Raw genomic sequence first — 27,291 nt, forward strand, 5'->3', positions numbered from 1 at the left:
TGAATCCATTATTTAAAAAAATAGAAAGAATATGGCACCACAACAAACCTGCCAAGAGAGGGCCGCCCAGCAAAACTCACGACCTGGCAAGGAGGGCATTAATCAGAGAGGCAAAAAAGAGACCAAAGATAACCCTGAAGGAGCTGCAAAGCTCCACAGCGGAGATTGGAGTATCTGTCCATAGGACCACTTTAAGCCGTACACTCCACAGAGCTGGGCTTTACGGAAGAGTGGCCAGAAAAAAGCCATTGCATAAAGAAAAAAATGAGCAAAGACGTTTGGTGTTCGCCAAAAGGCATGTGAGGGACTCCCCAAACATATGGAAGAAGGTACTCTGGTCAGATGAGAATAAAATGTAGCTTTTTGGCCATCAAGGAAAACGCTATGTCTGGCACAAACCCAACACCTCTCATCACCCCAAGAATACCATCCCCACAGTGAAGCATGGTGGTGGCAGCATCATYCTGTGGGGATGTTTTTCATCGGGCAGAGACTGGGAAACTGGTCAGAATTGAAGGAATGATGGATGTGTTAAATACAGGGAAATTCTTGAGGGAAACCTGTTTCAGTCTTTCAGAGATTTGAGACTGGGACGGAGGTTCACCTTCCAGCTGGACAATGACCCTAAGCATACTGCTAAAGCAACACTCGAGTGGTTTAAGGGGAAACATTTAAATGTCTTTGAACGACCTAGTCAAAGCCCAGACCTCAATCCAATTGAGAATCTGTGGTATGACTTAAAGATTGCTGTACACCAGTGGAACCCATCCAACTTGAAGGAGCTGGAGCAGTTTTGCCTTGAAGAATGGGCAAAAATCCCGGTGGTTAGATGTGCCAAGCTTATAGAGACATACCCCAAGAGACWTGCAGCTGTAATTGCTGCAAAAGGTGGCTCACAAAGTATTGACTTTGGGGGGGGGGGGGTGAATAGTTATGCACTCTCAAGTTTTTCTGTCTTATTTCTTGTTCATTTCACAAGAAAAAATATTTTGCATCTTCAAAGTGGTAGGCATGTTGTGTAAATCAAATGATACAAACCCACAAAAAATCTATTTTAATTCCAGGTTGTAAGGCAACAAAATAGGAAAAATGCCTTTTGCAAGCCACTGTATCTTCCCCTACTAGTTGTACTACAACTATTTGCACATTGATAAAACACTGTACATAGCTGAAAATATAGCACTTGACATGTCTATCTTTTTTATGTTAAATTATAATCATTTTTTGTTGATGTTGTTTTGTGTCTTCTCACTTTTGTTCATTGTTTATTTCACTTGCTTTGGCAATGTAAACATGTTTCCCATGCCAATAAAGCCTCTTTGAATTTAATTGGAGAGAGAGAGGCCTGAGTTAGACTATAGTTGAGAGCAGAAAGACTTGATTCAAACCAGCCTCCCTCCCTTTAGAATTCAAAGCAGCTGGATTCAGACTGGCTTTGTTGACAACAGTAGAGCAGAGCTGAGCAGCTTTGCAATTCAAATGGATGATTTGTGTAATGAAAGCAATGTGTGTTATTTCCCGCCATGAATGTATCACTGTAGGCTCAATGATGATCTAATAATATAGCTCCCCTCTCTCAACCAATGCTGTGACCTATTGCAAACTAAAAGGTGACATCCCTACAGACAGAATCCTCAGATCTCTATTCCTAATACTGTGTAGTAAACACACATATCTATCTCTTTCTGCCATACTTACAGCACTGTGACCATATGTCCTGTCTTTACCCTGGCCTGGGGTGACCAAGCCCTTTTACTCAATCCCTCTCACACGGATAACTAGGGAGCTAGGAGTAGCCCGTATGCGTAGATCTAGGACCAGCTCCAGCTCCCCCAATACTAGGGAGAAAACCGCACAACTGACCTTAGATCAGCGTCTGGGATCTATTTACATCCTCCTTTTTTTCACTAAGCGAGATTAGTTACCTGTGGTCGGCTCTCGCTATCAATACTGCTGCCATAAACTCACAGCGCTAAAGCTTTCATTGGGCAAAGTGCACTGAGTAATTAGTGTTCAGAGCCTGAGAGACAGAACCACATCCAGCTGAATAGACTGTTTTGGTGGTGGTTGCTTGAAGTGAAATGTTAGATTGCCCCCTAGTGGTGCTATATGTGTGACACTCAAGCATTGCAATGAAATAGTGTCTGCTCTGCTGTATTGCCTGGGGGGGTAATTTGGGGGATGTGAATGATCTTCAATAGTGTGATTCACTGCTCCTCAATTGGCCCTCAGGCAACACAGCTACAATGGCTGTATTTCAATGCATGCATTTCATACATGTAGTGCACCGTGCATGCATAATAGTGTCTATGTAGGCCTACACTCGCCTATGGAATCATAGTGAACAGAATTGTAATATTTTAATCTCTATAAGCATGGCTACCTCTACTGGAACACTTGGAGAAATGTGAACATTATATGGACCGTCTCTACATTGCCTAAAGTTTATGTGTATGTGGCCTACATTTACATTCACCACAGCTTTGCCCCAGGAAGAGAAGGGAGAGGGACTATTGCGACATCTGCCACGTCTAGGCTACACAGCCTGTCTCTAGCGGTCTTTGGAACAGGATGGGACAGGGGGTGAGAGAGGTGGGAGTGACAGAGAGAGAGAGAGAGAGAGTGGGAAACACACAAGTGTCAACAACTCCGTTTTATTTTAGGCCAAACAAATCCCCTATAAGAAACAATAATTGGGCAATTAAGACGTGATGTTTTAAAGCAGTGTTCGAGTCTCTCGTGTGTGTGTCATTGTGTTTCGTTTAAAAACTGTGAAACGACACACTATCTTGAGAAGGTTGTTTGGCAGTGTTTTGTGGGACTGGGTGACTGCTGCCAAGAATAAACCCACGTTGTTTGTTTATCTGCTTCATCTGCCTAGATGCGGTTAACGTCACAGCTCTCTCCTCATTCGAGTGTGGCGGCAGTTGCTAATGTTATTCCAGAGGCGGGCGGGACAGTGAGTGTATGTGTGTGTCTGACTGTGGACCTGGTTTGTAACAGAGTTTTTTTCTGGGCTGCAGGACAAGGCGGATGGGAGTATCCGTTTTTCGATGCTAGGAATGGAGGAATTTGTTACCGAGGAGGAAGAGCCATGGTACGACCAGCAAGATCTCGAATCGGGTAAGTAGCGAAGCATTTCTGGGGCCGCAGTTTGCAACCAGCCGCATCCGCAATGTCAATGCACTTTTTCGTTATTGGTGAGCTCAGCTGTTCTTCTCAAACAAAGGCCTTTTTGATGACGGGAAGCTTCTAGATCAGCTTGCGATGTTAAATTTGTCCGTGCATCTTGACAAATAAAAATACCAATGCTTTCGAAATGTGTAACCGCACTTGAATCTTTTGCTACTTTCTGACAACAATACATTGAAGGGATGGATACCAAGGGCCTTTGTGACGGTGATGGGAAAAATCGTTTCCTTCTGTGGTTGTTGTCATATTGCAAGAAAAACCACATACACGATGCTGGCTGGACACAGTGTTCTGTTGGCGATCGTAAACAATGGATTACAATGTAATAAAGGAACAATAAATAGAAGACAATAGATGTCGGGCTGTCATCATTGCAATGCAATTGTTCTTTGTAGGTTGCTTATGGCAAAGTCTCAAACATTGTTTGTGTGCGAAAGGCATTTATTTGTACTAACATCCATTGTCCCACAAAATGTTGTAGGCCTAATTGACATTGGCAGCATTTGCCTTTAACCTAATGCAAATTGACAAACACTTTCGGCGACTATAACCTCTAACCCCATCTTCTTAACTCTTTTCACAACATCAACATAACAACATTAATGGGATAGTGCAGGGCTTCCTATAGCACTTAACCTTGTTTATGCAGTCAATTAGGTTGCATTGATTTCCTCATTCAATCATGACATATTATGTCTTCCTTTTAGAATGTAGTGGCTTTCACAGCCAGTCGACTGTCATGTTCACGTCTCCATAATTCAATAAACAAGGAACATATCATTTTAACAAGAAAGTGATTGGTTGGGACAAAGAACATACATGAGGGCCAACACAGACAGGGAACATGCTTGACTTGCATATCCACTGGGACAGTGTAGATAGCTATTTTCAATCACTAGGCTGTTCCCCAAAGATATCATTGCAGTAGCCTTTTCAACTACGGTCCAGGCCTTGTGCATCACCTCTGTTCCACATTAATTCTATGGGACCATACTATTTGCATAATAATAACCTACTTCGTCTGTGCCGTCATACGGTACTATATAGATTGTGTAATGCCATAATTCAGCGGAACTGCTATTAGTCTGAATTCGATTTGAATGTGGTTGGCACAATAAGCTTCATTCATTCGGTGTGGCAGGTAGCCTAGTGGTTAGAGCGTTGGGCAAGTAACGGATTGGATTGAATCCCTGAGCTGACAAGGTAAAAATCTGCCATTCTGCCACTGAACAAGGCAGTTAACCCACTGTTCCACAGAAGGCCATCATTGTAAATAAGAATGTGTTCTTAACTGAGTTGCCTAGTTAAATAAAGGTTAAAATTACACTAATTTAAATGCACATTCAATATCCCAAGCTGCTGATAATGTATCTGCTGAGCTGTAGCCAATCATAGCTTGTCAAAGTTCTTGACAGATTTAGGGCTATTTCATCTCTCCCCTCTTCCCTACTCTCTCTCCCTTCCTCACTCCATGAATCTTTTTCTCTCTGCCTAGCTCCCTGGCTCTTACCTTCCCTCTCTCTCTGTTCCTCTCTCTCAATCTCATTTCCCTCGCTCCCTGCAATCCTTTCTTTTTCACTCCACGCTCATCCATAATCTCTCTGTCACTTCATCTCTTTGTTCCAATTATTAGGATATCTGCCACAGGCTGAGAGGAGATGATGTAATGCTTTGATGCTGCTATTGATTTGACCTCATGCACACAGACACACTATACACACACTATACACACTTTACACACACTGGTACTGTGAGAGGAGAGGGGGCTGGAGGGGGTGGACACATCAGTAGACCTGAGGATAAAAAGAATGGCTGATGTGTCTTCACTTTACTCAGAACGAGGGAGAGGGAGGGAAAGGAAGAATAAAGAGTGGTACAGAAAGAGAGACAGTGGAAGATTACAGGATAACGACAGGATGAGATATGAGAGAGAAGGGAGAAAGCTCAAAAGAGCACAAGGCCCATGTCTCTCCATGTATCTCCCACTCTCTGCATCCACCCTCCCTCTCTACATCTCTCTGGTGCAGCCTGTATTTTCGGTGCCCCATGGCACACAGTGTTCCTGGCCTCTCAGAGCAGTGCCAGGTGTTGTATTTTGTGTTAGCTCAGAATGCTGAGCTCACCTCTGGTAGTGATAACTTTGAGGTGCCAGCAGTCTATCAGAGAGGAGAACACACCGCTGGTGTTGGATTAACCTGCAGACAGAGGCACAGGCTCCATCATCAGGGGTGCTATTTGGCCACAGGGTTTAGGCAGAATGAGATGTGGTGAAGAAAAATAAGATCAAGAAGAGAACTTCCATGCTAAGCAAGGTAGACATTTAATGATGCAATGAGGCGATTTGCTTTTCTATACTGTAAGGAATCAGCAAACATGATGCATCTACAATACACAGACTCAGACATGACCATGCATAGTAACACTGAGTAGAAAAACATATCAATGACCAGGGGTTCTTCAGCTGTCCTCATAGGAGAACCCTTTGAATAATCCTTTTTGGTTCCCGCTAGAACTAATTTGCTTCCAGTTAGAACCCTTTTAGGTTGGAACCAAAAAGGGTTCTACCTGGAACCAAAAAGTGTTCTCCTATGGCACATGTCTCAAACTCATTCCACGGAGGGCTGAGTGTCTGAGGGTTCTTTGCTCCCCCTTTGTACTTGATTGATGAATTAAGGTTACTAATTAGTAAAGAACTCGCCTCACGTGGTTGGCTTGGTCTTAATTGAAAGAAGAAGAAAAACTGCAGACACTGCGTCCTCCATGGAATGAGTTGGACACCCCTGTCCTATGGAGACAACTGAAGAAACCTTTTGAAACCCTTTTACTAAGAGTGTAAGGAACCCTTAGTAAGACAGACCAAGGCTTGCTCTAGCCCAAACTCTGTGCTCAGCTGAAGCTATGTGACCAGCCCAGCTGAGTCTTTAGGCCTGTTGGGACCCATTGGTTAACAGGGCTGGACGTAATCTGATGAGAGGGTTGTTATAGCATGCACCTGCTCGTATTACATGCAGCTTAATAACACTTCAACAACCACCTCTCTGAGGCTTTAAATACACTTTGTTTCCTTGTTATCTTGCAGACAAAAAATGGTGTTGAATCATTTGTATATAGAATTTGAGCTTTCTGTGGTATTGACTGCAGTGAAGTGGTACAGAAGGGTTTGGTCTGCTATACAGCTTATGTGCAGAAGAAGAAAGAAGGAAGGAGAGAAGGAGGAGAAAACAAGGAGAGGCCACGTTTTCCAGATTCCTGTGAATCCTATTGGAGATATGCACCTACAAAAACAGCATTCACTGCTCAAAAAGGACAGGCATATTCTAAGCCAGGCATGTTTCCTTTCACAAGTGCACTGTACACATGCGCGCACACACACATAAACGCACGCACGCACGCACACACACACACACCCAGCACTAAGCCCCAACTGATTTGATGACAGGGCTCAGACAGTGGCTCTGATACCCAGACAGTACAGTATGTTCGTATGTGTGTGTGTGTGTGTGTGTGTGTGTCTGCACGCTTGTTTCTGCACTGTAAAAAAACACCCACAAATCTAGTTGTTTCAACTAATTATTATTAAGTAACTGGTTCCACAGACGTTTTAGTTTACTCAACTTTTCGGTGAAAGTATTACCTGACCAAACAAAAAAAATGTTGGCCCAAACTTAGCTCCAACTTCAGAAAACGTAGGCAAATCTTCTGTCAATTTAATGTGTTTTGCTCAACTTGTCTCAACTTGTCTCATATGATCATTCAACTAGAATGTATTATTTGTGCCTCTTAACTAAAATGAGCAGTGCAACCGGTTATACGTACAACATTGTCTACTTACATTTTTGCTAACATTGTGCATGTTCAATTATTTGTCAACAAGTCCACACCTGGGATTTGAACTCAGAACCTCTTGGTTCCTAGTGTTCTGATCTTCCTGCTACACCACCATGTCTGTTTCAGTTATCAGCTCATCTGATCATCCTCTCATCATTGATTTTAATTGACTTATTTAAGCATTTTTAGGTTTTTCTGAATAGTTGTCTGTTGGTTGGGCGTATTACTCTGTTTTAATGTTACTCCTTAAAATATTTTTTCTTTAGTGTACTTTTAGCAGAGCTGAGATTTAAGTGCAAAGTGTAGCAATACATGTGATGCCAGTCATTGACACAGACATGGTGGCGTAGCAGGAAGATTGGAATGCTGTGAACCAAGAGGTTTTGAAATCCCAGGTGAGGATATGTTGAAAATGTAAACATGTAAGTTGAATGAATTGTATCTTAAAATGGATTATGGGAGTGTGAGTAACTAGTTCCTCAGGTAAGATGCCCAAATAATATTTTTGTTGTTGAATGAACATATGAGACAATTTGAGCAAACACAGCATTTAAAGTTGACAGAATTTTTGCCTACATTTTCTCATGTTGGAGCTAAGTTTGGGTCAACTAAAAATGTTAAGTTCAGGTAACACTTTGAACAAAAAGTTGAGTAAATGAAAAAAAGTTTGTGGAAACAGTTACTTAATAATATGTAGTTGAAACAACTAGATTTTCTTGTACATTGTACCTGTGTGTGTGCCGTGTCAGTGGGTTGTGACAGGAGTGTGACTCTTCCCCTAACAACAATATAACGCTATTCACTCTAAAAAAAGCATTTCCCTCCAGTATACTTGCAGCCAATGTGTGTTCCTGCTTAGGCCCTCAAGAAGACATCCCCCAGTCAGTGTAACTGATACTGCTAAAACATGAAAAAAGAAAACCTGGAAAACTATATCCAGGAAATACACATAATCCATTCCATTGTGACTGAGTCATTGGGTCTGGGTGGTGATGTCATCCTTCATGCGTCAGTTGACTTCCTGGTTTCCTTGTTTGGAGACAATGGTCTGTAGAGGGCATTGATTGGGATGTTTGGTGCTGAGAAACAGTGCTTGCTCCTCTCTCTCTCCATTAGATACCAATATCACACAGCAGTGAACGATGGTGAATGTAAACAGTGGGTCAGTGATTGGGTTCTGGGGATTTTCCAGGCGGTATTTGGTTCTGAGTTCTGTTATTTGAAAGCTAGGAGATCTGGCGTACAGCGGCCAGCAGCAGAGCTTACATGTTTACATAATTCAATTTCCCCTCTTGGAGGATTTATGAGAGTAATGCTATCCAGGGCCCAGTTTCTCAAAACATTTCATCCAGAGCAAACTGATCCCGTGTTGTGTTAAATTCTGCTTCCCCTTTAGATGTGGTCTATCCTTGTTTGTGGAAGCAGAAAACTGGAGAAAACTGAAACAAATCTCTAACATACCACAAATTAACTGGTTTGAGTGTGTCAAGAACTGCAACGCTTCTGGGTTTTTCATGCTCAACAGTTTCTCGTGTGTTTCAAGAATGGTCCACCACCCAAAGAACATCGAGCAAATTTGACACAACTGTTGGAAGCATTGGAGTTGAAATGGGCCAGCATCCCTGTGGAACGCTTTCGACGCCTTGTAGTCCTTGACCCGATGAATTGAGGCTGTTTTTAGAGCAAAAGGGTGTGCAACTCATATTAGGAAGGTGTTCCTAATGTTTTATACACTCAGTGTACGTTTTTCTAAAATGGCTTATTATGTTCTATAATGCTCCCTTAGCCACATTTTAACAAGCCCTATTCTATTCGACACTATTGTTTTTTCAGACTGCCTTATTCTAACCGAGCAGTGGGACAGCACTGAAGCCGCGTAACTACAGATTCTATTTCTATGACTGAAGCAGCCTCCTCGTTTAATTAGATCATCTTTAATATTGCAGATAGATTGTAGCTTCCATCAATGTAATTGTCTGCATCATTTCCAATCCCCAATATATATTTTTTTGTAAATATATATATATGTTTATATACAGTGCCTTCGGAAAGTATTCAGACCCCATTTTGTTACGTTAAAGCCTTATTCTAAAATGCATTAAATTGTTTTTTCCCCCTCATCAATCTACACACAATAGCCCTTAATGACAAAGCAAAAACTGGTTTTCAGACATTGAAATATCACATTTACATAAGTATTCAGACCCTTTACTCAGTACTTTGTTGAAGCACCTTTGGCAGCGATTACAGCCTCGAGTCTTCTTTGGTATGACGTTACAAGCTTGGCACACCTATATTTGGGGAGTTTCTCTCATTCTTTGCAGATCCTCTCAAGCTCTGTCAGGTTGGATGGGGAGCGTTGCTGCACAGCTATTTGCAGGTCTCTCCAGAGATGATCGATTGGGTTCAAGTCCGGACTCTAGTTGGGCCACTCAAGGACATTCGGAGATTCATCCCGAAGCCACTCCTGCGTTGTCTTGGCTGTATGCTTAGGGTCGTTGTCCTGTTAGAAGGTGAACCTTCGCCCCAGTCTGAAGTCCTGAGCGCTCTGGAGAAGGCTTTCTTCAAGGATCTTGATCCTGACTAGTCTCCCAGTCCCTGCTGCTGAAAAATATCCCCATAGCATGATTCTGCCACCGTCATGCTTCACCGTAGGGATGGTGCCAGATTTCCTCCAGACGTGACGCTTGGCATTCAGCCCAAAGAGTTCAATCTTGGTGTCTCAATCTTGTTTCTCATGTTCATGTTCTGAGAATCTGAATACTTATGTAAATAAGGTATTTCTGTTTTTTGTGTTTAATAAATTAGCAAACATTTCTAAAAACCATGTTTTTGCTTTAGATTGCTGAGGAAATTGTTGTATTTATCCATTTTAGAATAAGGCTTTAACGTAACCAAATGTGGAAAAAGTCAAGGGGTCTGAATACTTCCCGAAGGCAATGTACGTATATATACACATACATACATACCCACAAATTTATAAATATACATTCATATACACATACATACATATAAATATTGTTAGCGAGTTTAACCCTTTGAGGAGTGACTTAGTGTTCTCTTCCTGGACGCTATCATTCAGAATGGATTAAATTGACCATAGAATTTATATTGGAATGGTAATTAGCAGTCAGGAAATAAAAATTGGTCAAGTAATGTTTAACAAAGGATTGAATATGATGTACATGGTCCTCAAAGTGTTAAAGCCCATTCGGTGATACCTGTGTAGTAGCAAAGGCCCCACAGGAGTTCATTTAGCTGTGAGTGCAGCAGGCAGGTCTGTGTATTAGACCATGCTGAGGAGGAGCTGGCAGCAGCCTGCTTTTCTCCTCATTAGTTTAATTGAGGCAAGACAGGACAAGACAGGACAACAAGAGAGAGGAAACAGCATGGTTGAAAAGCAAGCACTGGAACAAAATGATGTGTGTGCAACATGTTTCAGTAACACATCCAATGTCTGCATTTACTGATTGAAGAAGCAGTTCAAATTCATCCACTTTGTTTATCAGTGATCTTGATTTACAAACAAGCACATTCGGACTCTCTGGGACGTTTATGGACGTATTTGTGACATCACATAATTCACTTAGAACTCTGCATTCACGTGAGAGATTGTGTTTTTGGTGTGTTTTAGGTCTGTTCCCTTCGATTGCGGTGCCAGTGGAGGTGCATGTTTTTTTTGTAAATCCGTAGAAAATGTGACGAGTATTCCAAAACGTTTGTACAACACATAGTCATCAGAGCCATGCTTAATCCGTTAAAAGAGCAGGAAAGTATGCAGTGCGACCAAAAAACAACTATAAAAAACAAACATTTCAAACCTTTTACCACGTTACCCTGCAGCGGCTGCCTGGAAGTGCCACTCCCTATTAAATGGATTGGTTGCAATTCATATGATATCATACAAGTGTTGCAATTTGTGTGAAATGTTAAAAATCCAATTTGTGCAATATGTTACGAATTTGTTGTGTTTAAGATCACGCCTGTTCTTTCTGTTTCTGGACGCTTTTGAAAACAACAAACATACAGTAGATCATCTCTCATTGAAGGTCAGAGGTCAGATTAGTGGAATGAACGTTTGTCATCGATCGACTGGAGTATTGATCAGTAATCACAGTGTGCATCATTCTCCTCAACCTTGTTGTCAGCTCAGCTCGGTCTCTCCATCGAGAGTGATTATATTTCCATCGAGCTGTTGTGTGTTTTCCATCTCAGATATGGCCACAGGTCCCAAAACGCATCTCGCTGCTGAGTCAGACATGAAAACATAGACTATGTATCCTGCTGACTCACTGTGAAATCAGAATACAGTGCAGCCCACTCCTGTTTGGGTAGGCCCCGAATGGCCCCACATCACTTTCAATATCTCTCATTTAGTTTTTCCCTCCCACTCCGCACCAGACTAACTACACTGAACAAAAATATAAACGGAACATGCAACAGTTTCAAAGATTTTACTGAGTTACAGTTCATATAAAGAAATCAGTCAGTTGAAATACATTCATTAGGCCCTAATCTATGGATTCCACATGACTGGGAATACAGATATGCATCTGTTAGTCACATATACCTTAAAAAAAAGGTAGGGGCGTGGATCAGAAAACTGTCTCTCATCAGGACCGCCACAGGAAAGGAAGACCCAGAGTTACCTCTGCTGCAGAGGATAAGTTCATTAGAGTTACCAGCCTCAGAAAGGGTCTTCCATTCCTGTGGCGGTCCTGATGAGAGCCAGTTTCATCATAGTGCTTGATGGTTTTTGCGACTGCACTTGAAGAAACTTTCAAAGTTCTTGACATTTTCCGGATTGACTGACCTTCAAGTCTTAAAGTAATGATGGACTGTCATTTCTATTTGCTTATTTGAGCTGTTTATGCCATAATATGGACTTGGTCTTTTACCAAATAGGGCTATCTTCTGTATACCCCACCTACCTTGTCACAACACAAGTGATTGGCTCAAACGCATTAAGAAGGAAAGAAATTCCACAAATTAACTTTTAGCAAGGCACACCTTTTAATTGAAATGCATTCCTGAGTGCAAACCCTCATACTGGCTTTCCTCAAAGAAATGAACATTCCATTTTCTGGCAACAATGCTGGTAGCCATTCCTGCCGTCAGCATGCCAATTGCACGTTCCCTTAAAACTTGTGGCATTGTGTACATTTTAGAGTGCCCTTTTATTGTCCCCAGCACAATGTGCACCTGTGTAACGATCATGCTGTTTAATCAGCTTATTGATATGCCACACCTTTCAGGTGGATACATTATCTTGGCAAAGGAGAAACGCTCACTAACAGGGATGTAAAGAATTTGAGAGAAATACGCTTTTTGTGCGTATGGAAAATGTTATTTTGGGACCAACACTTTACATGTTGCATTTATATTTCTGTTCAGTGTATGATTTCCATAAAATGAGAGAGTAGGGTTCTCTGTCTCGACTGAATGTCAATGCCATTTATTTTTACACTACCAGAACAGTGGTTAACAACTCTGTTCCAGGGTGTACACGACTTGACGTTTTCATTTGAGCCCACACTCAATTTCACAACGTGTCACTTTCTACACATTCAAACCTACTCCACCCCACTGCAGAGAGACTGCAGAACCTCTTTCTGTCATATAGTTTCTGTGGAGCGGTGGTGTATTGTCTTTTGAACTTGGCACACATATCAGTGACGTTCACTGACAGAGATACAAGGGTAAAAATAGAGGAAATACATCTTTAGAGAGCGACATGGTGCCTAGATGGGCTTTTTTTTAAACATTTTATAATTCTCTCTCTCTCTCCTGAATACTCCCTTTCTCTGTCTCTCTCAGTCCCTCTTTCTTTGTCTCCCTCTCTTCTATCTAGGTCCAGGATGATCTTGTTTATCACTGTGTATCTCAGGAGGAATGTTTTCGTGTTTGATTGTCCTGCTTGCAGCTGTTCTTAAAACCCTGCTGAAAATGACTCAGTGCATCATCATGATCATAGATTAAAACATGTTACAGTAGGAACAGCGTTCTGCTGTGGCTGTCATGCGGACCAGTGCAGACTGAAATTCTATATTTTGTATCTTCACTGACATCACTCATAGATTTGGTTCCATCTGACTAGCAAAGACAAACCTGTTCCTAATGCTGTCTTATTTAGATAATTTGTTACAGCTGAGCTCTCAAAACGAACCATCTCTTTTTCTCCCCCCCCTCGCTCCCTCCAACCTATCTCCCTCTCCATCTCCCATGGCCCTCTCCATCACTCATCTCCCTCCCTCCTTCTATCCCCCTCCTTTTCTCTCTCTCCACCTCTCCCTCCCCCCCCCTCTCTCTAGACCTCCACTTGGCGGCGGAGCTGGGGAAGACTCTGTTAGAGAGGAACAAGGAGCTGGAGGATTCTCTACAGCAGATGTACATCACCAATGAGGAGCAGGTGCAGGAGATCGAGGTAAGACGAGGGCCAAGTGTCAACAGCTCCATGAATGCATCTCAATAGACTAAACTCTAACGTAACCCCTACCCAGAAGTAAGGTGTAGATTGGATGATAACAACCGACCTGTCCCTCTGACTGAGCAGAGTCAGGTGATGCAGGATGTTGGCTCTGCTGGCTGATCTTAATATAGCAGTACATCACCCCATTGAAATGGTTCACTGTTCACAACCAAGGGGTATTAGAGTTAACATAGGCAGCGGAGTGGATAGAAGTGTCTCCCTTAACCAGTGATACTATGGTCAGAAAGTATCTATCCCCCTAATGGCTTCGGTTAGGATTGGGTAGGGGACCATGACCCCAAATGTTCCTCTGTTTATGATCATGTGTATATGTATATGTGTGTACAGGATATCAACATACAGTATGTGTGTCTCTGTGCAGTACCTGGTTAAGCAGCTTGAGATGCTGAGGGAAATGAATGAGCAGCATGCTAAGGTGTACGAGCAGCTAGACGGGACAGCCAGAGAACTAGAGCTCACCAACCATAAACTGGTTCTGGACAGCAAGGCCTCGCATCACAAGATAGAGAGGTGAGTGTCTCACACACACACACACACACACACACACACACACACACACACACACACACACACAACCAACACCAACACACACACACACACACACACACACACACACACACACACACACACACACACACACACACACACACACACACACACACACACACACACACACACACACTAACCCCCTTTCTCTCTTCCCTGGCTCTCGCAGGTTGACAGGGACCATCGAGCCCTACAGACCCAGGTGGAGTCTCTCTCTGGGCAGGTGGAACAGCTCCACTCCCTGGAGCAGCTTAGGGTGCGAGGGAGAAGGAGAACGACGCAAGACCATCGCCTCCTTCCCTTGCCTTAGGAACTCTGCACCGCACCAAAGTGAGGGCTATAATGCCTCCTACCGCTCCCTTTGTTCAGTAGCCGACTCAACAATGTTTATTTAGCTAAGCCATCACACTCAAATCTTTGTTTACTGTATCTCAAGGTCCTAGGCTATGTTAGAGGAGCTTTATAGGTGGATGCTTGACTCTATCTGGCAGGTACAAGTAAGTTAGCTCATATTGTGTGTATCTGTCTGTCTGTCTGTCTGTCTGTCTGTCTGTCTGTCTGTCTGTCTGTCTGTCTGTCTGTCTGTCTGTCTGTCTGTCTGTCTGTCTGTCTGTCTGTCTGTCTGTCTGTCTGTCTGTCTGTCTGTCTGTCTGTCTGTCTGTCTGTCTGTCTGTCTGTCTGTCAGGTATGAGGATGGGTTCGTGGTGGGCCGCTCAGACAGCTTCACCTCAGAGGCTAAACGGCAGCCAGCAGAGGAGGAGAACGAGCGTCTGAGAGAGGCTGTGTCGGCGCTGCGCTCGGCTGTGAGGGCTGAGCGGGGTCGCAGGGAGGGGGCAGAGAGAGAGTGTCACGTCCTCCTGGGGGAGTTCTCTCGTTTGGAGACACGCGTGCAGGTCAGAATCACTCCTATTTGAACTCCATTTAATTTTCCAAAATGAGTGGCTCAAGTTTTTTTATGTTCCATGTTCTACTACGTTTGTTGAATCCAACGAGTGTTCTTTTTCATATTTTTTCCTGATTCAAATATAGCAGGGCTACCTTATTTTCCCTCTTTTCTGGGAGAATACAAATATTGATTGGTTTACTGACTGACTGACTGATTGACTCGTTGACTTATTGATTGACAGGGTGCGGAGAGCTGCCAGGTACGGATCCATGAACTAGAGTCAGAGCTCCAGGAACTCCAGCAGCTCCGACGGGCGAGGACCCTCCTCCTTTGCAGCGAGGATGACGGTGTGGGCTTCACCCAGACCCTCCTCAACAACACCCCCGAAACAGACACCATGGAGGGGGAGGGAGGAGAGTGGGTGGAGGGGTCAGGGATGAGGGCGAGGGGGGAGGAGCTTAAGCGGAGAGTCGTTACCTGCCTCCAGCCCCGTCAGGAAGAGCTGCAGCGACACGGCCTGAACGCCATCGTGGCCAGGGACGGCATCACGGAGGAGAAGAGGGAGCTACGCGATCCACGCCAACAGCGTCCGTAAGAGAGGGATGTCCATCCTGAGGGAGGTGGACGAGCAGTACCACGCTCTGCTGGAGAAGTATGAGGAGCTGTTAGGGAAGTGCAGGCGCCACGAGGAGTCCCTGTGTCACACAGGGGTGCAGACCTCGCGCCCCGTCTCCAGGGACCCCTCCATGAAGGATTGCGCCATGGGCTCCACCCCTGCACCCCCGCCCACCCCCACCGAGTCCCCCTCCACCCCCGAGGCCATGGAGAGCATCAGTAAGCAGGTGGAGGCGGTGGATAAACGGCTGGGCCAGAACACGCCAGAGTATAAGGCTCTGTTCAAGGAGATCTTCTCCCGTATTCAGAAGACCAAGACAGAAATCAAAACTACCAAAGCCACCAAAGCTCCTAAAGCCAGCAAGTCTGGCAAGTCTAGTAAATAAGAATGATAGTGAACTGGCTTGGTAGTATAATGCTTTTTCCATGCTTAAAGCGCTTCAGATTGTAAGGGGGCAACATGCCTCACACTACCGATGTGTAGCACTCGTGAATAGGCTTCTGTATGGGTTATGGTCTCCTGTCTGCTTCTGTTACTAAGTACCAATCGACCAATATGCTACTAAAACCAATCTACTGCTAATGCTATCCGCTATTAGCGCCTGCCTACCTTTTCCCTTGAGATCTAACACATTCTTTCAGCTGCCTTTTGCTAGCTAACTCACAGGTAGGATAGCTGTCACCCACAACCTGTTGGACATGAAACATGGATTGAATAGGTGCACTAAACACCCAATGCTTCACAGTAAAAACAGTACAGTTGATTCTCCACCTCAACAATGACCTCTGAATTCTCCAAACATTGGATTATACTGAAACAAAAGTTATGTTGGACAAATAACAAGTCAACTCAAAGTTCTACCTTTAGACCCTGCTATTCTTCCCCCCAGCCTACATAGCCTACTGTCCGCCTGAACAATGGACTTAAGATGCCAACAAAAGCGAAACAGAAAATGTATGACTTTCTGCCCAGAGGACATTGCGACCTTGTCTTGCACTGCGCTGTGACTGTATACTCATGACCTTAGTACTGTATTTTATACTCTAGAGATGCTTACCTTCCAGGTCCGGAGAGACATAAGCAATTAGTGTCTTGTCAGAATGTCACAGGGTTGGAACCGGGTTCGAGGTACACATTGACTCTTGGGGGTATCCTGAAAAAAGACCAATGTTCATATTTTATGTTTGTGGGGGTGTCCAGATTTGTTCTAGCAGTGCCCAGAGACCCCTGTAACCCTGGAATTGAATGGTATCTGGCTGGGTATGTCCACTAGCCTAGCGCTAGCTATAGCTGCAGTCTATGTACTGACAAGATGCAACAGACAATCCAAACAGATTGTTGTCTTTTCTGTTTCCTGGGCATTATCAACACTCTCGCAATATTGTTAGGTAAAGGTACAACTGACGCATGGTCAAGTCAAATGTGATGTTATAAACTGTCAATATTTTGGGGTCTCATTCCATTTATGCAGTTTTTTGATTGTCGGGTTGATGATTTTCACCCTCCACTACAAACAAAACGGGGGGGGGGGGACGCTGTGATTGTATTGCAAATTGTAACGTTAAGCCTAAGACAAATTTTAACGTTAAGCCTATTTAGACAAAGTTGCTGTGGACAGAAGTGATGGATAATTATATAGCCTAAACACCACCAGTATTACTAACCATTAAACCTGGTCTGTTAACACTAACCCAGCTCACTAACTAAACACTAACACTACTGCTGCTGCATCGCACCTTACAGCATACAGTAGGAACAATGCCCCTGTCTTGGCCACCAACACTCCAACCACCTTTCCTTATTATCATGAATATTATAGTGGTTGCATTACTTTGAATCATGTACTCACATTGTAATGCCATACCATATGGGGAGGAGAAAATGTACACAACAATGCACCTGCAGTATACAGGAAACAGTATGTATTTCTTAGAGCTAACTAACTCAAGGTCTTAAACTCAACTGAAGCTTCAAACCTATTATAGCAGCCACAGCATTTGGAGAGAGATCAATGCCGGTGTGGTGTTGTACAAGTAAAGCTGTCGAGAGTGGAACCAAATGAGAAAAGAAAAGTTACAGAGAAGTCAACAGAATAATTTAAACCATACATTTATTTTTGTTTGCTCCACAGTGTTATAATGCTTTGAATGTGCCAGTTCCAAGCAGAGTTTTATTTTCCTCTCAGGGTCAATCAAGTGTTACTGAGTGAAGAAAAAGGGTATGATGTCTTGTGGAGGCTTACTGTCAGTCTGTCATAGCAATGTTCACTCCTGGTCCTGGAGGGCCGCAGTTTGTGCAGGCTTTTTTCCCAGCCCTGCATTCCGCTGTACTGCTGGGCTGTAGCAAAAGCCTGCACTCCCTGTAGCTCTTCAGGGCAAGAAGATAAGGACACTATATCATAGTAATGGTAACAGATAAGGATTCCGATATATTCTAATAAGAGGGAACAATGCCAAAATGGAACCATTTGACTCTGTCCTTTGATGGCTCCTTGGCTTTCTCTGTACTGTAATGTTTTACAGATTGCACTTTGGGAAAAAGATGTTTCTGCCTCCTCATTTCTTGCGTATTTATACATGGATATTTACTTACTATTACATGTGTATTTATTCCATTCTTGTGTGTGTCTGTGAGCATTGATTCACGATAACAACACTTATCTGCTATGGTGCCTATATGTGATTGTATTATTGATATACTGTATCTATAGAATGAAAATCATATTTGGTTTTTATTTAGCTATCTACTCAACCTTTGTCATTCAGATGAGCATATTATTCGTTTTATTAGCTTATTAGTTAGCCTTTGGCGCCATAGGTTTGCCATTGTAGCAAGCCATGTTAACTCTCTCTCATTGAACTAAGAACCATTCGTGTTGTGGCATTCTGTATCATTGACTAACTTGTCTGCTCTGCAATTAAAGCATTGGAATTTAAATATGACTCTTTGTGGCTGGTATTGTTATATTACGGTGGTAGGCCTATAAAATGTATACTAAATGTTAATTCATTGAATCACGTCAATTGCCTGTTGGAATATTTAAWGCAGGTGCACACACAAGGTCAGGTCAGTCCGATTTTAATTTACCCGCCCCGATGATCCCCGATCCTTCCACCAATCGGCGCTAATGAACCGGCCAACCGCATCTACCTTTTTATATAATTATATTATTTCGCCCCGCGCCAGCCAACAAAAACAATAGTATTCAAGAACCCTTTTAACAAAGTTATCCTTTATATATAAAATATGTTTCTTACTCTTCACACAGACCGCGTGGCCTAATGGATAAGGCGTCTGACTTCGAATCAGAAGATTGAGGGTTCGAGTCCCTTCGTGGTCGCTTTTTTTTCATCGAGATATTTGCACGACTCGAAGTATTTTGAAGAGAGCAAAAAACGCATCGTGTTGTTTGCACGAATTATGTCTTCTTTTCAAACTTATGTCTTCTTTGATAAATAACACTAACAAATATGCAGCTAGCTACGTTCGTTTGAATGCGAAAGTGTCAGGAATTGACACTGGCCTGATTCAGCCTAATAGGTAAACAAGTTAAATGTTCTTATTTCTCATGCTGTACACGGCCGCACAGCATTTATAGTTTATCTTGCAGTTGTGCTAGCTACCGAGTGCCTTCAACCAATCAGTTATGGGCGTTCCTAGTTAGTTTTATATTTGGAATGTCGCTGCACTTTATACAGATAGCAGAGTGGCGCAGCGGAAGCGTGCTGGGCCCATAACCCAGAGGTCGATGGATCGAAACCATCCTCTGCTAGTTTTTTCGTCCCGGTCACCACTCGCTTATTCACGTAAAATCGACATCGTGGATCTCTTTTCTCATTCTTTGAATTGCTTTATTTTTAATTTAAGCAATTTTTTTGCCACAACAATCACCTCAAATCAGCATGTCTCCAAAAACTCAACAAGTGTTTCATACTTTCAAACAAATTAAGTGTTCAATTTATTGGTTAAGCGAGAAAATAGACAATGAATGAATGTTTCCTTGTGTGTCCGGCCCTCAGTCGAAATTCACTCTTCTGGTCTGCTTGACTGCTGAATGGAGCTTCTTCTGTTTCAGTCTCTCCTTATTCCTCTTCTCTAACCTGAGCAAAACACATACAAAAATGTATTTACTTTAGTAATCATCCAGTAACGCCATCTGACATGGACAATAAATTATACACACCACAACACTGAAATAAATATAGCTAGATGAAGAAAACCAAATACAGCAGTACATTTTTTATCGATTTTGGGTTGAACCATCGTATCAACTAGGTGTGAACGTCAGCGACACATGAGTCATTCTCTACCTGGATGCTTTGAGGGCTATGTCCTCTGCTGAAGGCTCGTGGGGCTTTTCAGTGGCCTTGGCTATGATGTCAGAGATCTTCTGGATGCAGTCCCCCATGTTTCTCTGCTGGCTCCTGCTCTGCTCTGACGTCACCAGCAACTCCCCTGCCTTGTTGATACGGTTTTTATTCTGCAGTGGAGGAGAGAGTAAAATCATAATTCATTCAATATTCTACTTGGAATGCCGCGGAGGATATTGCTCAGGGAAGATAGAGGGGTACAAAACCAATCTACATTTTGACCGCTTTGGGGTAGTTAACGTACATTTAAGATGATCTTTTGTCGAACGTCTTCTGGGATCCAATCTGCTGTACAGACGTGGAAGCGGACCTCTGCTTTTGTGCTGACTATGAAGACAGACAGACAGTAAATCACAATACCATTTCAACAGACTCTCATACAGACTGTACAAAACAATCTATTCAGCGCACTCCAAGTTGCATTAGAGGGTATTGTGATGTACCAGGCTGGTCTCAGACTGGACGTAACATAAAACAAAAATCCGGGACACTCAAATGAGTACGATATGTTACGTTTGGTATGGCTACATAAGATAGGTTACTTAATAGTCAAAAAGAAAATGTGGCTTCCGGGTGGCGCAGTGGTCTAACGCACTGCATCTCAGTCTGCATCTCAGTGCTGAGAGGTATCACTACAGATCCTGGTTCAATTCCAGGCTGTATCACAACCGGCTGTGATTGGCATAGAGCGGCACACAATTGGCCCAATGTCGGCCATCATTGTAAATAAGAATTTGTTCTTAACTGACTTGCTTAGTTAAATAGGAAAGGCGGGTGGATGTATAAACCCAAAAGGTTGTTCCAATCTCATCACGGACAACTTCAGCAAATACTTTGCAACTAACTACTTGGCATGTTAGCTAACCCAGAGGTTCCCAAAATAGTGGTCTCGGCCTCATGTGTGGTTGCCTGATATGAAAATTGTGTTGAGGGAGAATTTCCTAAATTAAATTAAAAAATGGTGGTTAACCTTAAAAGATAAAATTCAACCAGAGTGCACCCTTAGAAAAGGCAGCCCATTCCCACCAATGGCTAGGCCCACTACGCTATGAAACCACACCCTATTGCAGAGGCACAAAAACTCTCATGAATCAATACCGTTGTCAGATAACATAGTTAAACAAATAATTTATGCTAGCAATCAAGAGGAAATTGAATGAACGACTCAAACTCTACAGTAAATTCCTCCAAATGGACTTTGGCTGAGATGCCCATGTATTGATTTTTGTTCGCTATACATGTTGGGGGATGCTATTCACGAGGATATATTGTTCTGTCTCACGATTCCCGAGCATGAAAGGGCACTGGGGACTTTCAGTGTGCTGCATGGCTATATTGACAAAATACAGACTCCATGGGATCGAATGGTGGGCTTTTGGTGGGGCTCCATCTATGGCGGGACGGCAGGCAGGCCTCTGCACTCTAGTTATGAATGTGTCTCCCTCTGCCATATGGACGCATTGTATGATGCACCGAGAGCAACTGGCGTCAAAAGAGCTGAGCATAGAACTCTGACATATACTGCAGCAGGTAACTTTGATTGTAAACTACATCAAACCACATCCACTGCATGCTCACGCCTGTTCGCAAAACTATGTGGAGATATGGAATCAGAGCATGACAATGTTCTATTTCACACCGAGGCTTGGTGGTTATCAATGGTAGTGTTGGAAAGATTATTCTCATTGAGAGAGGAACTGTTGTCATTTACAATGATGTAAAAAAAAWKAAAAAAWAAACAGACTTGGTTGACTTTCCGTATAATGAAAAGAAAATGTGTCTCCTTGTCCACGTAACAGACATATTTGGGAAACTGAACGAACTGAACGCAAGCACGCAGGGGAAATACAAAAACATTCTACAGATGAGTTACCGAATCAGTGGATTCAGAGGAAATAATTCTTATTGGAGAGAGTCTTTCAAAAGCGAACCCTTCCCTCGACTGTGCATGTTTCTAACAGAAAACAGCATCATTAAGTGTCCCACACGAGTGATGACTGCTCACCTCCAACGCTTGGAAGAGCACTTTGGGACCAACTTCCCAATCCGTTTGACTGTAACCCTGGCTCAGTTGACATGACGGTAAGTGAAATCAAACAGTGCAAATCAAATTTTATTGGTCACATACACATGGTTAACCGATGTTAATTCGAGTGTAGCAAAATGCTTTTGCTTCTAGTTCCGACAGTGCTGTAATATCTAACAAGTAATCGAACAAATTCACAATGACTACCTTACACACACAATGTAAGGGGATGAAATAAGAATATGTACGTATAAATATGTGGATGAGTGATGGCCGTGCTGCATAGGCAAGATGCAGTAGATGGTTTAAAATACAGTATATACAGTAAAGTCGGAAGTTTACATACACCTTAGCCAAATACATTTAAACTCAGTTTTTCACAATTCCTGACATTTAATCCTTGTAAAAATTCCCTGTCTTAAGTCAGTTAGGATCAACACTTTATTTTCAGAATGTGAAATGTCAGAATAATAGTGGAGAATGATTTTGAGAAGCTCCGAGGTGACATGCATTAAGCACACCGATCTTATTAGTGGTGGTAAGATATGATACATTAGGTCAGACTAATTTGAAATTGATGGTGAGTTGAGAAGACAATCTGAAATAATTGCACAATTGCCATTGCACAAAAAATAAAGAAGTTAACACTGGCTACTTTTTTTCACATGGTTGAGTCGAGAGAATGTTAAGATATCAAAATGGGATTGTGGGCCAAACAAGTTTGGGAACCCCTGCCCTAACCCTTTAACCTAACCTTAACCTAGCTAATATAAGCCACTTACCAAACGTTAACAACAACACATTTGAGTTATTAACGTATAATAGGTAATGTAATCATACCATATGTAACATATAATAATTTGAGTGTCCCGGATTTTCGTTAACTATGTTACTTCTACCCCCGAGTCCAGGTTGCAGGCACAGGTATGAGAATAGTAATGGTGATACCTTTGTTAACATGCTGACCACCTGGACCACTGCTTCGGCTGTAGGATACTGTGAGACGGTCTATAAGACCGACAGCATAAAATAAAAAAACATCTATGTACATGCATATTGGTGAAAAGGTAAATAACCATTTCATTTCTCTAATATATATTTTGGTATTTATACTTACCGACTGGAATGTTCACATGTCCATCCTGCATCAGATATAGACATGAATTTGAAATCGAATCGATCAGTCCCTGCATACGAACTACTCAACATCACTTCAAGCACTTCCACAACACAACACAACTAGCTACAGCTTGTGACGTGTAGGCTACTTTTCAGCTAGCTGCTCTTAGCGTTGTTAAAAGCAGCACATTTCCTGCAAGACATCTTGATAATTCGTTACTGGTACTTGTTACAACTTCATTTGTAGACAGCTCAATGTATTTACACGTAATACATTCAGCTAGCTAGTACGACAGTAGCTCTATATCGTGTTGAATTCTCACGAGATATATGATGGTGTGTAGCGTTGCTAAATCCACTAACCTGTGGGTTGTTGTCAGACGCTCTGTTACCATAACTAAAACTTGGACATTGGCTGAGGAGGTTTCTGTTTCTTATACACACAGGGGGCAATTTCCCTTGTAGTGTAACGGACCGAATGATTCCTGAACATCGAGAGAGTAAAAAATATTTAGCTACGGAGGTCGCCATGTTGGATTAACCCTTTGGTTAACAGTCTGGTTACGAAGTGTTGATATTGCACAGCTAATGAAAATCAAACTAGCAAGAATGCACTGACACCGCGCAAATGTAGGTAGGACAACTGTCTATGATGGTGACAAAATGTTACGTTCAATCGAGATTTGAACTCGGATCGCTGGATTCAGAGTGCTAATCATTGCGCCATACGTCTCTAATTGTATTGCAACATTAAATGAATGTTGAATGATCTATGCTACGATTCTCTGTGAAAAAACCCCAGCATGTTCACAGTTGACCCACGTGATTATTTCCGTACCCAATGATACGGTTAGTTCGAAAAAGGACTTCACCCCAGATGGGACTCGAACCCACAATCCCTGGCTTAGGAGGCCAGTGCCTTATCCATTAGGCCACTGGGGCTCGACAAAATAGGAGGAAAAATGCGCATATAAATTACAAGTACAAACGGTTAGCTATTAGTGCTGAACTAATTGTCTTCAATTAACGATTTCCATAAAGAATGAAAATTGTAAATTTTTTACAAACGGCCTAACAATTTTACCAAGGAAAGCGAGAGTTGGCTAAACCTTTTCAGGTTTGCCTGTGGTAGCAATTTTTCTTAAATCTCGAAATACACTAAATTACCAAAAGTATGTGGACACCTGCTCGTCGAACATCTCATTCCAAAATCATGAGCATTAATATGGAGTTGGTCCCCCCTTTGCTGCTATAATAGCCTCCACTCTTCTGGGAAGGCTTTCCACTAGATGTTGGGACATTGCTGCAGGGACTTGCATTCATTCAGCCACGCGTTAGGTAGGGCACTGGTGTTGGGCGATTAGGCCTGGCTGGTTAGGCCTGGCCGATTAGGCCTCAGCAATCCAATTCATCGCAAAGGTGTTCGATTGGGTTGAGGTCAGGGCTCTGTGCAGGTCAGTCAAGTTCTTCCACACTGATCTCAACAAACCATTCCTGTATGGACCTCGCTTTGTGCACAGGGGCATTGCATGCTGAAACAGGAAAGGGCCTTCCCCAAATTATAGCCACAAAGTTGGAAGGACAGAATCATCTAAAACATCATTGTATGCTGTAGCGTTAAGATATTGCTTCATTGGAACTAAGGGACCTAGCCCAAAAACAGCCTCAGACGATTATTCTTCCGCCACCAAACTTTACAGTTGGCACTATACTTTCGGTCAGGTAGCGTTCTCCAGGCATCGCCACACCCAGATTCGTCTGTCGGACTGCCAGATGGTGAAGCATGATTCATCACTCCAGAGAACGCGACATTGCAAGCTTTACACCCCTCCAGCTGACGCTTGGCATTGCACATGGTGATCTTAAGCTTGTGTGCGTCTGCTCAGCCATGCAAACCCATTTCATGAAGCTCCCAACTAACAGTTATTTTGCTGAGGTTGCTTCAAGAGGCAGTTTGGAACTCGGTAGTAATTGTTGCAACCGAGGATAGATAATTATTATGCGCTACGGGCTTCAGGTCCTAAACGATATCATAACCTCCATCGATAAAAGACAGTACTGTGCAGCCGTATTCATCGATTGGCCAAGGCTTTCGATTCGGTCAATCACCGCATTCTTATCGGCAGACTCAATAGCCTTGGTTTCTCAAATGACTGCCTCACCTGGTTCACCAACTACTTCTCAGATAGAGTTCAGTGTGTCAAATCGGAGGGCCTGTTGTCTGGACCTTTGGCAGTTTCTATGGGGGTGCCACAGGGTTCAATTCTCGGGCCAATTCTTTTCTCTGTATATATCAATGATGTCGCTCTTGCTGCTGGTAATTCTCTGATCCACCTCTACGCAGACGACACCATTCTCTATACATCTGGCCCTTCTTTGGACACGGTGTTAACAAACCTCCAAACGAGCTTCAATGCAATACAACACTCCTTCCGTGGCCTCCAACTGCTTTTAAATGCTAGTAAAACTAAATGCATGCTCTTCAACCGATTGCTGCCCGCACCCGCCCGCCCGACTAGCATCACTACTCTGGACGGTTCTGACTTAGAATATGTGGACAACTACAAATACCTAGGTGTCTGGTTAGACTGTAAACTCTCCTTCCAGACTCACATCAAGCATACGAAATGCTTCAGTCTGGTTTTAGACCCCATCATAGCAATGAGACTGCACTAGTGAAGGTGGTAAATTACCTTTTAATGGCGTCAGACCGAGGCTCTGCATCTGTCCTCGTGCTCCTAGACCTTAGTGCTGCTTTTGATACCATCGATCACCACATTCTTTTGGAGAGATTGGAAACCCAAATTGGTCTACACGGACAAGTTCTGGCCTGGTTTAGATCTTATCTGTCGGAAAGATATCAGTTTGTCTCTGTGAATGGTTTGTCCTCTGACAAATCAACTGTACATTTTGGTGTTCCTCAAGGTTCCGTTTTAGGACCACTATTGTTTTCACTATATATTTTACCTCTTGGGGATGTCATTCGAAAACATAATGTTAACTTTCACTGAAGGCAAGGGCTGATTTCAAGGTGTTTACTTGCTAACCTACAAAGCATTACATGGCTTGCTCCTACCTATCTTTCCGATTTGGTCCTGCCGTACATACCTACACGTTCGCTACGGTCACAAGACGCAGGCCTCCTAATTGTCCCTAGAATTTCTAAGCAAACAGCTGGAGGCCGGGCTTTCTCCTATAGAGCTCAATTTTTATGGACATGGTCTGCCTACCCATGTGAGAGACGCTTACTCGGTCTCAACCTTTAAGTCTTTACTGAAGACTCATCTCTTCAGTTAGTCATATGATTGGTGACCTTGCTGTCTCTGCCTGGCCGGTTTCCCTCTCTCCACTGGGATTCTCTGCCTGTAACCCTATTACAGGGCTGAGTCACTGGCTTACTGGTGCTCTTCCATGCCGTCCCTAGGAGGGGTGCGTCACTTGAGTGGTGTGAGTCACTAACGTGATCTTCCTGTTCTGGGTTGGGCCCTCCTCTCGTATGATGCGCTGGCAGAATCTTTGTCGCTGTTCAGTATCTTACGCGGCCTATGTCTTCAGAGTATGGTAAGTTGTGGTTGAGATATCCCTCTAGTGGCTGGGGCTGTGTCTTTGTGAGCAAAGTGCGGTAGGTTATTTCCTGCTGTCTCACTGTGTGCCCCGCCGGTATCGGATGGGGCCACAGTCTCTGACCCCTCCTGTCTCAGCCTCCAGTAGTTTTTTGCCTGCAAGTATTAGTGTCGCTACTAACCGACTAATTTCAATCACCGACTAGCTCGATCACCACCCCCATCTAGATGTGATCGGGGTAAGGGGATCACTAAGTCTGCTTTCATTCTAGACTTATACTATCTGGACGTATTCATCCTGTCCATTACTCCGGTGTCCTGTGTTGTCAATTTAAGTATGCTCTCTCCTAATTCTCTTTTTCTCTTTCTTCCTACTCTCGGTGAGAGGAGACCTGAGGTACCCTCACATGTCTCGGACTACCTGGCATGTGAGCTCCTTTGCCTGTCTCCGTCACCTGGCGTGCTGGCTGCTCCAGTTTTCAATGTTCTTCATACCAGCTATGAACATTCCTGACTGCTTTCACCCGGAAGTGTGTACCGTGCTCCCGAGACTGCTGTTTTCAGACTCTCTAGAGACCGCAGAGCGTAGAGATACCTCTTAATGATCGCTATGACAAAGCCATACTGACATTTACTCCTGATCGGGGGGTGTGTC

General features: G+C 43.2%; 1 protein-coding gene, 3 non-coding genes and 1 pseudogene across 4 annotated transcripts; 3 read left to right on the forward strand and 2 right to left on the reverse strand.

The window, feature by feature from the left end:
• Nucleotides 1-2,652: 2,652 nt before the first annotated feature.
• Nucleotides 2,653-18,500, forward strand: LOC111967852 (cerebellar degeneration-related protein 2-like; annotated as a pseudogene).
• A 325-nt stretch (nt 18,501-18,825) lies between these two features.
• Nucleotides 18,826-18,898, forward strand: trnar-ucg (transfer RNA arginine (anticodon UCG)). Its single transcript has one exon. It is a non-coding gene; the product is annotated as a tRNA-Arg (tRNA).
• A 360-nt stretch (nt 18,899-19,258) lies between these two features.
• On the forward strand, nt 19,259-19,330 carry trnam-cau (transfer RNA methionine (anticodon CAU)). The gene has a single exon. It is a non-coding gene; the product is annotated as a tRNA-Met (tRNA).
• A 154-nt stretch (nt 19,331-19,484) lies between these two features.
• On the reverse strand, nt 19,485-23,862 carry mrpl58 (mitochondrial ribosomal protein L58). The gene is made up of 6 exons (XM_023993263.2): nt 23,437-23,862; nt 23,072-23,096; nt 22,903-22,962; nt 20,173-20,255; nt 19,869-20,038; nt 19,485-19,658 (listed from the first exon to the last, which is right to left on the reverse strand). The coding sequence occupies exons 1-6, from the start codon at nt 23,602-23,604 to the stop codon at nt 19,574-19,576; spliced, it is 591 nt and encodes a 196-aa protein (XP_023849031.1). The 5' UTR covers nt 23,605-23,862; the 3' UTR covers nt 19,485-19,573.
• Nucleotides 23,863-23,942: 80 nt separating this feature from the next.
• On the reverse strand, nt 23,943-24,015 carry trnar-ccu (transfer RNA arginine (anticodon CCU)). The gene has a single exon. It is a non-coding gene; the product is annotated as a tRNA-Arg (tRNA).
• Between the last annotated feature and the right edge of the window lie 3,276 nt (nt 24,016-27,291).

Source organism: Salvelinus sp. IW2-2015, linkage group LG8 (assembly GCF_002910315.2).
Source record: "Salvelinus sp. IW2-2015 linkage group LG8, ASM291031v2, whole genome shotgun sequence".
NCBI lineage: Eukaryota > Metazoa > Chordata > Actinopteri > Salmoniformes > Salmonidae > Salvelinus > Salvelinus sp. IW2-2015.